This window comes from Curcuma longa, chromosome 10, assembly GCF_044706935.1.
Source record: "Curcuma longa cultivar G26 ecotype Majalengka, Jawa Barat chromosome 10, ITB_CL_G26_1.1, whole genome shotgun sequence".
Classification (NCBI taxonomy): Eukaryota; Viridiplantae; Streptophyta; class Magnoliopsida; order Zingiberales; family Zingiberaceae; genus Curcuma; species Curcuma longa.
Window position 1 is genome coordinate 4,744,293 of NC_133870.1, and position 13,328 is coordinate 4,757,620.

The 13,328-nt window shown below is 40.3% G+C and overlaps 3 protein-coding genes and 1 pseudogene across 3 annotated transcripts; 1 reads left to right on the forward strand and 3 right to left on the reverse strand.

The window, feature by feature from the left end:
* The first annotated feature begins 1,698 nt into the window (after positions 1 to 1,698).
* LOC141836130 (transcription factor VIP1-like) lies at positions 1,699 to 5,307 on the forward strand. Its single transcript, XM_074723542.1, has 4 exons — positions 1,699 to 2,240; positions 2,396 to 2,528; positions 3,900 to 3,984; positions 4,857 to 5,307. Exons 1-4 carry the CDS (start codon positions 1,720 to 1,722, stop codon positions 5,096 to 5,098), a joined length of 981 nt encoding a protein of 326 aa, XP_074579643.1. The 5' UTR covers positions 1,699 to 1,719; the 3' UTR covers positions 5,099 to 5,307.
* A 158-nt stretch (positions 5,308 to 5,465) lies between these two features.
* On the reverse strand, positions 5,466 to 6,148 carry LOC141835688 (uncharacterized). Its single transcript, XM_074723057.1, has one exon. The coding sequence runs from the start codon at positions 6,144 to 6,146 to the stop codon at positions 5,721 to 5,723; it is 426 nt and encodes a 141-aa protein (XP_074579158.1). The 5' UTR covers positions 6,147 to 6,148; the 3' UTR covers positions 5,466 to 5,720.
* A 1,483-nt stretch (positions 6,149 to 7,631) lies between these two features.
* On the reverse strand, positions 7,632 to 11,256 carry LOC141836117 (V-type proton ATPase 16 kDa proteolipid subunit-like; annotated as a pseudogene).
* A 1,502-nt stretch (positions 11,257 to 12,758) lies between these two features.
* Positions 12,759 to 13,285, reverse strand: LOC141835700 (dirigent protein 21-like). Its single transcript, XM_074723075.1, has one exon. The coding sequence runs from the start codon at positions 13,281 to 13,283 to the stop codon at positions 12,759 to 12,761; it is 525 nt and encodes a 174-aa protein (XP_074579176.1). The 5' UTR covers positions 13,284 to 13,285.
* Positions 13,286 to 13,328: the final 43 nt, after the last annotated feature.

Here is a 13,328-nt window from a genome sequence, read left to right on the forward strand (position 1 = left end):
TATCTATTTGTCTTTATAATATGTTACATTCTACGAAGTCTCAAAGACTTCACATATTCTTTAAATGACTCTTTAGTTAAGGATTTAGTAAAAAGGATCAACAAATATAACACGTGTTGGGATATACTCCAAAACTATCTTACCTACACTCACAAGAGCGTGCTCTCTTTTATATAATACTCTAGCGAGAAAAACGGAGGGGGGCTAGTGATCGCATGCAGAGGTATCTAGATTGCACTGAGCTAAATGAGTCAGGCTTGGCCAAGCTGAAGGAGTCAGGAGAAGCCAAGTTGGAGAAGTTGAGCTCGATTGAGCTGAAGGAGTCAAGAGGAGCTAAGTTGAAGAAGTCGGTTGCCTATTAAGCTTGCCTCGGTGTACTGGGGTGTGTCTTGACTTAGCACATTGATACCTCGAGGCTCTGATTGGCCTGCCTCAAGTCTGTCTTATTCGGAGTTGATCTTCTTTTTCTCTTTGATTTATAATTCAGTTTGACTTTTGACAAACTCGACGATGCCATTTGGAGGCTACTTATCCGCGCCACATCAATCATCCATGTTTGGAGTGCCTTTTGAGAATCACATGCATTTTGTAATACCTTAACATCGTGTAGGTCATCTTTGTTTTTCATATATTAATGAATGGCATTTAACTAAGGACCGTTGAAGTCAACTTTGATCATCATTGGTGGGTCGGTTATCCACATGTATCTTCAACCTTTTTCTAAATAAAAAAATTTATAAGAACATATTAATAAATCTTAATAATTTTACACCAACTATTTTATGATTATTTATGTAAAGATAAATAAAAAAAATTATAATTATCCATGATAGAGAAGGACATTATCTCAACTTCATTGAGATTTAATCTTTATCTAATTCAATAATTCTATGAATTCATTGTAACCAACTCAACTATATTATATGGTATTATATTAATAACATCATAAAAAAATTGATAATCCTAGTTAGTCACATTGACTCAATCCTTGGGGGTGACCGGTCCAATCCCATTGAAGTTTTCCACCGGTCATCAAGGTAAATCGGAAAGCGCACACAACGGCCAACTTAGATGTCCAACATCCTTTGATTGCGATATATATTAATAACATCATAAAAAATGATAAATCTCAGTCTGTCTCATGGATTCAATCCCTGGGGGTGGCCTGGCCGACCCAGTCCCACGGAAATTTCCCACCGACCACCAGGGTAAAACTGATAAATCCCAGTCAGTCTCATGGACTCAATCTCTGGAGGTGGCCGACATGGTCCCACGGAAGTTTCCCACTGACCACTAAATGCCCAGCATCTTTTGATTGCGTTCCCCATTTGAAAGAAAATTCCTGTAAATACGTCGTAGTTGGAGATCGAACTGCGAGTCCTAGGTCACAACCTAGATATCCTACCGTTGCATCATTGTCCAGTATCCTTTAATAACATCATAGAATGTACCAAAGAGAGTAATGCAAATCAATCCATTTAAGAGTAAAAAGAATTTTTAAAAATTATTATGTTATTTATTTATTATTATTATTTTGGTGTATTTGCACTCGCTCAAAGGTGCTGACGTGCTGTTGCAGTAACGTGCGGTTAGGTTGGACAGGTGGTCCATCTCCCACAGGCCACAGCCACACACACTGGACACGCTCTTAATTGGGACTGCTGCGCATGATTGATTGATCACGCCGCCTCTCATCCAACTCCTCCGTCGACGCCAGCGATGGAGCCGAGCGGAGGGCCGCCCGCCGGCGCCCACAACCGGTTCGGGCAGATCCCGCCGCCGAGTGGCAGAAGCGGCGCCTCCGGGCACCGCCGGGCTCACTCCGAGACCTTCATCCGCCTCCCCGACGACTTCCTCTTCGACAACGACCCCGACTTCAGCATCTCGGATATGGACTTCCCCTCGCTCTCCGACGACAATGCGTCCGGTGCCATATCTGGACCGCTCTTGGCCGAGCCTCAGTTGTCAGATCCGCTGGCGGCGAGCAGGCCCGTCCCGGGGTCCCACCTCCGGAACCTTTCGATGGACAGTGCTCTCTTCGAGGGGATAGGGTTCCACGCCGGAGAGGCTGGTGCCGCGCCGGGAAGGAGAGGGCACCACCGACGGAGTGGCTCCGTGGACGGTTCGATCTCGCCGTTGGAGGGGGATTCAGCCTCGCTGTTCTCGGATAATGCGAAGAAGGCCATGTCGGCCGATAAGCTAGCGGAGCTGGCGCTGCTTGACCCGAAGAGAGCCAAAAGGCATGATTTTCCCTCTTCTCCCTGTTGATTGCTTTCCCCTTTGCATCCTGCAAGAATTTTTTTTCCTGTGAATTATCATCCATGATTATGCGTTAAACCTTGGCGTGTTTGCGGATATTCTAGTTGCTAATTTCATTGGGATATCAATTCAACAGGATTCTTGCAAATAGGCAATCTGCTGCCCGTTCCAAGGAGAGGAAGGTCCGTTACACGTGTGAACTTGAGCGGAAAGTGCAAACGCTTCAGACTGAGGCAACCACTCTTTCTGCACAGCTCACACTTCTCCAGGTATCAAAATTAATGGGGTTTTTTTTTGTATAGAAATCTGCATATGATTTTTTGGGCTCCTTCTCAAAAGTTAAGCTGGACTAGTGTTGCTCATAGTGTATTTGGTGATTAGGCTGTAGGTTAATTTAGTCTCCTCTGAAATTAAAATATCATGTTAGCCATCTTCTCTTTGCAAGCATATGCAAACTGCACATACTTGAGTATCAATTACAGAGTATTTTTAGATTCACCATGATGAATCATATCATTTTGTTGTTCAGGCTGTCCAAATAATTTTGTTTTCAAAATATGATTCTGAGGTGTACAGTAGGTGCGAGCTTGTCATGGTTTGATATGTAAACTTTCTTTTTTACTACAATTGTGATCTAGACAACCAGTGATGATTACTCATGGTGGAATGCCTACTTGCCATTTTCTTCGAATAGGCAATTTTTAGTTTTGTTGGACTCTGGCAAAATGAATAAGGAGTAGGACAAGAATTGAAGCTTTGAGTTTCTTTTGTGTAAATTATACTTCCACCATTAAGAACTGATGCTTTTGAGAGCTAATTTAGTTTATTTTATAGATGAAAAATTGCTTATTAAATGAGTATTACAAATGTTACATTATACTTCAATTTCTGTTTTGAATGGCACTGTACTTTTAACTTGCAGTCCAAGAAGCCAAATGCCAATGCGATTATTGTTAAACATTTAAACCAAACCTTGTGAAAAGTAATCACATTGATACTGAAATCAAAGGCTATATAATTGCTGAAGTTATCTGGAGTTGTTTGGTATTAAATATGAAAAATGATCATATTGGTCAAGTAATGTATTGTATTCTTTAAATTAATGTGTCATGTGCTTGGTACTTGAGATTATGATGTGAACGCTTCGGTGGTCAATTCAACAGGTCACTGTCAATAAATTATTCTTCGATTGTTCTAAACGCAGTTCTGTCTTTACGACCAGGCAACCTTACCAACCTTGTAGACTGATAAAGAATTGTTATTATTGCATGATTGAATGAAAAGTATATGAAATTCAATTCTGTATTGATCTAACGTTCTTCAGTTCTACTTTCTCATCACACACCATGCTAAGGATAATCTTTTTCACGTTTAAGTTGTATTTTTATTCCACCTCCATGACAATGCACATCTGAAAGAATCTACTATTGTAACTCTTCCCTCATGAGGATTGTATTGTTTCTGTACTATTTCGTTAGTTCTTCCCATGAGAACAAAGATAACATACTTTCTTTTTAACATTTATTTTCTTTAATGAAATACATGCACCAAGAATCTACATTATGTTTGAGAGCTCAAGGGAATTTTTTTTTCATTTCTAAAGAGCTCAAGGACTTAATCTCTACATTTTAATAACACAGAGAGATACTACAGATTTGACTGCAGAGAACAGAGAACTCAAATTGCGGTTGCAGGCTTTCGAACAACAGGCTCAGCTTCGTGATGGTATGTTTAAACTATCCCATGCTTCCTAATCTACACTGTTCAATCTGTTCTTTCCATTAGTAAATCAAGGTCAGAACTACCAATCCCCTGAATGTATTGAAAATTTTGTTACACTATTTATTAATTTTGAAGAGAACTAGTAATTACAAGTCAATCCTGTATGAAGAGTATCAATTGCGCAAGATAGAGAAGTTCATAGATAGGGTAATTCAGGACTTTAATAAGTTTACTTCATCACTTGCAATTCATGTTAGGACCTTATTGTACATTTATTTGTAGGATTAGCTTTCTATCATGCTAGATTTGAGAGTAAAGAGTTGCCCGGGGCATAGGTTAGCTTACCCGCTACCTGAGGGCAAGAGTTGAAGTTTGCTAAGTAGCACTTTCTTGTTCTTGATAACAATTCGTGGGGCCGACCGTGTGGGGCCGCTTCTCCACCTTTTTCTTAGAAGAGAGTAAAGAGTCGGCAAAAATTACCTTGCTACCTGATAAATTGAAGTTTGCTAAGTAGCACTTTCTTGCTCTTGATAACAATTCCACTCCATTTACCTTGTCCAAATTGGTGCAGAAGAATTATTTATTTACACCTAAATCACACAATTATGGATAGATATCCAGGAAACTGTGTTTATTTTCAGCCATGTCCATGCCGAGGCGCCGAGCAATGTCCTTGTTTAATTTCAAATCCAAGTGCTGGTAGCCATATGAAACTTTGCCACATTAATTTGGAGAAGACCATAATTTTCTTAATACACTAACAAAAGAACCATTTAGTTGTTACTGTGTGTTGCCAAACACTATTACTGTTACCTAATTTTACGGTTGAGTCTTGATGGTTTGTTGCTAATCTATTCTTTTCAATTCCTGAACAGCACTCAACAAGACTTTAAGAGAAGAAGTGCAGCGACTTAAGATAGCAACCGGACGACTTCCAATTGCAAATGGAAATCATTTCAATGGAGGGCTTCAGCAATCTGTATCAAACTACTATTCTCTGATGCCTCAATTGCCTCCCCGCAATGGACGTCAAAATCCATCTCAAAATCACGTTTCTTCGAACAACCAACCAACCAAACCTCCTCCTCACTCCCCAAATGATCCCATGGAAATGTGATCCTGAGGTCCATATCCTCATATAGACTTTAACTAATGCATTAACATATAGTGTCATGGTATGTGTGCATTGTCCTTGTATCATTAGAAACAGTAATACCGGTTTTCTCTAATTGCTAGCTGGTGTGGTCATGTACATAGTGTTACAGCAACATATACTCTTGTGTAAAGATGAATCTGTGTTATGAATATGGTCCTTAATTTGTTTAAGCGAGCTGCCTTTGTTTCTCAATTTTCCATCTTACTTCATCACAGAAATCAATTTCTTGCCTTATTTTTCACAATATAAATAAATGTTCCTAACGCATTGGATCATTATTACACGCCCCTTTGGCAATGAGCTGCATTAAATTGAACGACTAATAACACCATATTCATGATGAGTTCTTGATCAATCTCCAAGCATTTCAATTTAGAGATTCTGGATCTCCAATGAAATCAAATCAGCACTGTAAACAAAATTAGCAGAACCCCCAACGCTTCATAATTTACTAGTAGACGCACAAAAACATGATAGATAGTGATGGCATCACAGTAGTGCAGCTAAAATAGTGGAGCAGCAGCAGCAGCAGCGTAGTAGTAGTGAATGTAACAAGAACTTTCTCCGCCATGGCCAATGATCATCACCTCCTGCAGCGGGAAATGGATTCGCAGTCCCGGGAGTAAGGGTGGACAGGTCCCCTCGCCATGTGGCAGTTGTGGGTGTAGTAGGACCGGCCGGAGCGCGGCGGGCAGGGGACGCGGTTGGCCGACAGCGCCGCGTAGGAGATGAAGTAGCGGGCCTGGGGCGGCAAGAACACCGGATGGCTCCGCCGCCGTCGCCGCCTCTTCCTCCTCAGCTCCTCCTCCGTTTCTTCTTCCCCATAGAGCTCGAAGTCATCGTCGTCGTCGTCGTCGTTATCCTCGAAAGGGGCGAACGGGAAGGAGGAAGGCCACTCGGTGGCCGAGTCCCTCACTAGGCTTCTCGAGCTGGCGCCTTCCGCGCGGGGCTCGCCGGCATTGGCGAGGGCGAGGAGGAGGAGGAAGAGGAGAAGCTTGGGGAGCGCCATCGGTGGAGGGAGGACGAAGCAGGGTGGTCTGAGCTCGACGCTTGGATTATTACATGGAGACAGTTGACAGCTGGGTTTGGCAGAGCTGGGGGATGGATCGCCTGTTCTGGCGTCCCGTGTTTGTGCGCGTCATGTGTGACGTGGTTCGCTCAGACCGCGGAACCAGATGGACCCCGGTTTGACTGGCCAGTACTTGTGACTCTCGTGGCTCGGGCGAAGCAGGAGATCAGGAACCGAGGGGGGGTCTTGATTCGAGCTGTGGCCCATAAAACTCCAGGCATTCGGTTTGGATTTACTCGGTCTTTTCTTAGTAGTAAACTTAGCTATGCAACTCACTGTGTGTTTTCACTGATCGATTTCACAAAAATAGCAAAGAGCCCTTTTAATTTTTTAAAAGTAAATAAAAGAATAAGTTTTTCTCAAAAAGGCTCTCCACATTTTTCAAATTGCCAAGTTGCTCACCAACCCCTAGGGTCCCAAAAATTTTAAATCCATCAAATTTAAAAATTTAATTTAATTATTTCAAAATTTTAATTATTTTTTTTAAAAAAAATCAATTAATTCGATTTCAATTTTATAATTTTTTTTTATAATTCAAATTAACCAAAATTAAAAAATAATTTTTAAATTTTAAATAAATAAACCTTAAAAGGATATAATTGTAAATTTTAGTTACAACGAAATAGACTTGTTAAAATAATTTCAGTTTGTTCGATTTTTATTTAAAAACCAAAAGAATGCCCTCCCTTGTAGTGATCAACTGTAATTTTTCAATTTCAATTTTAATAGATGATCACCCATGAGACCGACTATCTAGAATTTCCACCTAAATCCAGAAATTATTCTATATTACAGAAGTCCAAATATCTATGTCTTGGGCTCAAAAGATGAATGGCTTTTCCTCTTGATTTGTCCACTAGATAAATCTAAAAGTATGAACAACTCCTCATCCAATGATCTAATGTTCTAAAATTTTCATCTCACTAAAAAAAAATACTCTACAATACATCATAATTGAAATTCAAACCATGAATATTTGATTAATTTATTGAACGCCTTGTCGCTCATGCCCACCACTAAAAAGTGTTTCTTGATGACTTAAATAAGGCCATTTAGGTTGGTAAGAAAAGTACACACATTCACTCTTCGGAGTCTCAAAGAGAGAAAATTGCACATCTATTGAATATGGACTTCAAATGGTTATAGAAAAATTCTGTAAAATTTCGAAATGATCCAAATCAGATCATTTAGGTTAAAAATCGTACACATGGACCCTTAAGTTCCTAAATGATCAAGTCAAGTCCTTTAGGGAAAAAAACATACACATGACCCTTGAGTGCCTAGAGAATTATTCTGATCCTCTTTGAGTGTAAATGTGTGAAGCACAGACATGTCAAGTTGTTTTGTACATCAATCTAAATTTCATTCGATCTAAATCATGGATAACATTATCGGCGAAAAAATCATGTCAATTGTTGCTGCTGACAGAAAACTAGTATTGTGAAAACTTTCTTAGCACAGACATATCTACTCAGAATGCAACATAAAACCAAGAAAGCAAACTCAATTGTATGGATATTCAATATGAACATGGAGACCAAGTCACCAGTGGATACCGAATGTAGAGCTTGAGAATCTTAATCTGCCCTGGATTGGCCAGCGCGAGAGGAAAGGATGATACCAACAATGAGACCGTAGAGTGCCAGTGCTTCAGCAAAGATGAGAATGAGAATCATGCCAACAAACAACTTAGGCTGCTGCGCGTTGGCCCTGAAATCAACACGAAAATTGTTAACATGTAAACTGTGCCTTGAGTCCCTTATAGAAAGAAATAGTAGCTAAATTCACCAAATTGTGCAACTTGTTTGGGCAGCACAAAGCATTTATACCACATGCTCAATGTATTAATCAATAATTGTTTTTATTTATGCTATTACTTACTACCTTCTTTGCAGCAATAACAAAATGCTAGCATACATGGTTGATAATGGCAGCCGCCATGGAAAGTTTTCTTTAAGCTCAAACACTGTCAACTGTGCAAAACTCCTGTTTAACCATTGGAACCTCTTTAAGAGAAGGCGGAGTTCGATTCAAGCTTTTGGATATATTTGTAATAGCGCAGGGGCATTGTGGTTATTTAGGGATTGGGTCGGTGACCAATACTTGCCTAGAACAAGAGACTCACACGAGGGAATAAAAGAGGTTAGTTTTAAGAAGACACAGTAAATTGTCTAACACACTGGAGTTGAGTGTAACTTGGGTATATAATCAATGCCTGATCAAATCTAAGGAATTCAAAAGCAATTAAATAATTGGATCTTGGGAGTACCATTGGTCTACTGGATAAGCAAAGATTGTTCAACTCCATATGGGATGTCCACTCCAAAAAGTTAGCAAGTGACTCCTCTCTGCACAAGAGCAGGAGTTTGGACTACATCTCTCACACATTTCTGCACGAGAACAGGAATAAGGTCACCTAGGGAACATTTCCTCAGTGTGTTGCCTTTCGCCATGGTTTCCACCAGCAAACACAGACCTCAGGGACAGGAGATACAGATACCTTTTTGTCAATTGGTTCAATTGGTTGCAAAGGTGGAGAGCTAGCCTCAGATGAAATTGGACATAAGACAGCCCTTTGTTACTGTTATGATCTGGTATTATACTGCAAGATTTCTTAGGTTCTTGCAGATCTTCTAATGACCCAGTCCACAACCAGGTTGAGAGGCAAGAAAGGAAGAGACAGAGAAGAACTCTGTAATACAATACCATATAGTGAAGATGAGTTGAACATTGTTCTCATATGTGCACAGTCATTCTCCTCTTTCATACCCATGGAAGGTAAGTTTGTCAATGATAAAGCCAAGTCTCCACCATAGATTAACTCTTACATCCCTCTAGGCCTACATTAAGCTCTTATTAAAATGAATAGCTAAACTACCAACGAGGAGACCAATCTTTGTCCATTTTGCAGCAGAAGTACAGATTTATGATGAGGCTAGCTTTTATATAATTGTAAGTTGAGACTCAAACAAACACAAGGAGGTTATTCTAGTTGCACTTGAAAAGAATCGTCAGAGAAATGAGAGTGAATTCCAAATCATGAGAAGATATTATTTTTACTAAATTATAAGGTTAAAGGAGGAACTTTGGTCAAACAAATAGAAGGAACTGATGGTAACTCACATGAATGCGTCATCTAGGAAAGAAACTTAAACCAATTACCTCCAATAAGATGAGTTGCGAATATATAGAGAAAAATCAATCAAACAACAGAGAGGGAAAGAGGGGAAAGGAAAAAAAAAGCAATTATGAGATCAAAATCCAAGTCCAAACAAGAGAAAAATTCCAGCATGTTGGTTTAAAAGGTACAAACAAGTATAATAAACATCAGACATAAGTGCATAAAGATCCAAGTGCAGGGGCAGAAAAAACAATCTAGGACCACCAAGAAATTACACACTATTTAATGCTTGCATGTGCTCTGTTCCGACTCCATAATGAAAGCCACAACCATGAATTAAAGATGCAGTAAATTAACAATCAAGATATATTACATCTTAAATTCACTAAACTATAACTTTTGAGGTAGGAATTTGTCAAACAAAAATGCACTACTTTGCATATGTCAAGAGTCCCTTGATAAAAAGGAGCTGGAGAAAGCATGAACCCAATTCCTACAATTATGAACATAAGTCCAATAAAATTTCCTGGAAGGTTACTCCATTCTGGGTAAGTTCTGACCCAACAAAAGGCAAAACGATTTGGCACTGTCTTAGATAGAGGCTTGGTGATATAGACATGTCTATAAAGATGCAAACTACCCACACCTAGAAAGAAAGACACTATGAAGCTTTACTATTCTCTATAATTGGTTTTGAGCCTTTCCCACAGCTTAGGTGGAAGGCGAAGAAGGCATCCTTCTAGGGGGCGTGAGCCATCATTGAGATATCACTTTGGAAAAGCTAGAATTCTAACCTTGTGTTAGGACTTACAAGCCAAGGAACAGTCTCAGATAGACAGACAGTTTCTACAGGACATAAGCCTCCTAAAAGGTAATAGAGGTATGCAAAGTTTTAGTTGAGAATAGGAGAGCATGGTATATAAAACCAATCATATTTTTTACTCCAATGCAAAAAAGAAATAAATAAATAAATGGCTACATCCCCTTCCTAATTTTGTTTAGTCTTCCCTTCAATTTTTAATAAAAGAAAGGTCTAATATCTAAGTCACACGAAATTCTAATAGAAAAAGAAATACTAAAAAGCATAGCATGCAGATATGGTGACAACGAATAACTACAATAGCAGATTCTTCAAATCATCTAATGCACGAGAACAACCAAAATCATGCCTCCAAATGATGAAATAAATAGAATCATTCTCATTTGAACTTAGGAACAATAACAGATGGAAAATCTAAATAGTTTAGGTTCACGAAAGCCATCAAAATTCAGATTAAACACCAACATAAAATACATACGTAAAGGAACAGAGATCCAAAGAAATTTACCGAACACCAGCATCGCCAACGATCCCGATCGCCATGCCTGCAGACAAACCTGCAAGACCGCAAGCGAGCCCCGAGGAGAGATGAGCGTACCCGTCAAAAAGGTAGTATGACTATGCCTTGGGATTGATCCCGGTACTTATGATCACAGCAATGATCAACCCGTAGATACCGAGCACCCCTGCCATGACAACGGGCACGATCGACTTCATGACCAGCTCCGGCCGCATCACACCCATGGACGCCACCCCAACACCGCTCTTCGCAGTCCCGTACGCGGCTCCCATGCCTGTAAGCGGACCAGAACCAGTTGTAAGACAGCAGCGAGGCTGCAGGATACCAAATAGCGACGAGATCGAAAGGTTTACAGGAGAAGACGAGGGCGGCAGCGGCTCCGAGGAAGCCGAAGAAAGGAGCAGTCTCATCGCCGCTGAAGGAGGACATGATTCCGCCAAGGAGATCAAAGAGAAACGATGAATTTTGACCTCGATTTCTTCCTCAACCTCGAGTTCCGGTAGTCGACGGTAAAGGGGAATCCCGTGATCAGGAAGTTTATAGAAATGACCTCAGATTTATTTAAAATACATAGCAGTGAGAAACAACAGAATCGTAACGGAGGTAGCTAGCTCGGAACTGTTAGGCCTCACTTTCAAATAATTTAAATAGATTAGAATTAAAATTTTATTAATTTATTTTAAAATAGATTCAGATATATTAATTTGGGACTCGCATGTTAATTGGCTCGTAAAGAACTTTGAGTTGGTTTTAAAATTAAAATAGAAAATTCACTTATGGGCTTAGTTTGATACGTGGATAATTTTATTTTGAATTTAAAATTAAAATAAAAAATCAATGAGTTTATGGACTTAACCAACTTAATCTGTGTATCAAATTTAAAATATTTAATATTTATATTTTTTGATAAATTCATAGATTAATCCGTCTAATTCACAATTAGATTTGGATTAAATTTAGAATTTTTCAATATGCCAAGATGGTGGACTATTCCGCCCCCACCCCTCCTCATCGTATGATAGATTTTAGATTAGTCCGTTCCGAAATTCAATTTAAAAAAATATTAATTATTCAATTAAATCAAATAAACTGATATTTTCAATTGAATCGGATCTTAAATTCCTAAACTGCACCACGATCATGTTAGGTGACACAATCTAACCGCTAAAACTTCTCTGCTAGATCCTTAGCACGAGATAAGATCGTGCCAAGTGGCACGACTAACTTGTGTTCCCTATTGGACCTTAAATTTCTCTTGATTTCATTTATTTCTTTGAAAGAGTTCAATTAATTTGATCCAACATGGAATTCATCGATATTTTATTAATTTAAATTATTTAATTTTTATTGAAAACTTCGATCAATTCGATTGATTCGATTAGAAACTTAAAATGTAGAACAAGAATCGGAGATCCTCCGCAACAAAAGTATTCCGAAGGATAATTTCATCGCAGCGGCAGCGATATCATACGGGGTCAGGGTCGAAGTCGTCGTCAGTAAGTCCCGTTGGTTTGGTCGTCGTTCGTAAGTCTCATAATTCTCATTGGAGGCTGTAGGTAATGATTTGTTGTATGAAAAACTAACATAAAAGACATAAGGGATTGGATCCCATTTGCATACAGGTGGATCTCACTCCCATGTTTGTCTTTCGTACTAGCATTTCATGCTAATTTTTATACAACAAATCGTTACCCCAGAGCTGACTTCTAATTCTGCTAATTACTTACTGCAGCTAGCTAGGCCTGCAGTTACCACTATCTATCTTTTGTGGTCGTTGAGTGCATGGAGGTCCATCGATTAGCGACGACATAAAATTGACTTGTGGCAGGCTAATCGGTCAAAAACGTACAGCATGACTTTAGAGAGACTTAAAGAAGATGGGAAAGGAAACTATTCAAAGTTACAAGTCATAAAGCATCTCAGACTGTTGGTTGGGTGAAACAATTCCCAATTCTTAATTTCTTGATTGGAAAAAATATATCATCCAACACCTACCACGCTATTTTTTTGATGTAGTCATAGAAAAGTCTTCATCAGAGTTTATTTGAACATATTATTTGAAAATAAAAGATATAAAATGGTTATTACAAACTAATGCGTGACGTAGACATCGTACTCTACGACGGCGTTCCCCGTGGTAGCGTTGAAGCTGTAGGTCTTGAGCAGGGCGTAGCCGCGGCCCTGCCGGAAGTGGCCGGTGCCGCCGACCACCGGGAGCTCCCGCTCCTGTTGGAGCACCGGGTTCCGGCCGATAATGGAGATGGTGCTCCCGTTGTACTCGGGCGCGGTCAGAACCAGGTTCATGACCATGAGCAGGGCCGGGTTGGAGGCGTTCTGGGAGACGACCACGTAGAGCCCCTGCGCCCTCCCGACCAGAGCCGACGAGGCGTCCGGCCCCTCCGTCATCGCGTTGTCGATCACCACCGTCTGACCGAAGCTGCTGGAGGGGTCGGCCGGCTGCGTGACGGCGACGGCGGTGGCGTTTGGGGTGGTCAGGACGTCGTGCCAGAAGAAGTGGAGGTGGGTCACCGTCGCGCCGGCGGCGGTGAGGGAGACGGCGGCGAGGAGGAGGAGATGGAGGATGGTGGAAGATGAAGAGAGGAAGGGGGTGGCCATTGATGAGCTAGTAAGGTTGAAGGGAGTGGAGATGTAGTATTTGGG

Coding starts and splice junctions, on each gene's coding strand:
- LOC141836130 (XM_074723542.1), top strand. CDS start 1,720: ATGGAGCCGAGCGGAGGGCCGCCCGCCGGCGCCCACAACCGGTTCGGG. Junction 2,241..2,395: donor GACCCGAAGAGAGCCAAAAG/GCATGATTTTCC, acceptor TCAATTCAACAG/GATTCTTGCAAATAGGCAAT. Junction 2,529..3,899: donor CACAGCTCACACTTCTCCAG/GTATCAAAATTA, acceptor TTAATAACACAG/AGAGATACTACAGATTTGAC.
- LOC141835688 (XM_074723057.1), bottom strand. CDS start 6,146: ATGGCGCTCCCCAAGCTTCTCCTCTTCCTCCTCCTCCTCGCCCTCGCC.
- LOC141835700 (XM_074723075.1), bottom strand. CDS start 13,283: ATGGCCACCCCCTTCCTCTCTTCATCTTCCACCATCCTCCATCTCCTC.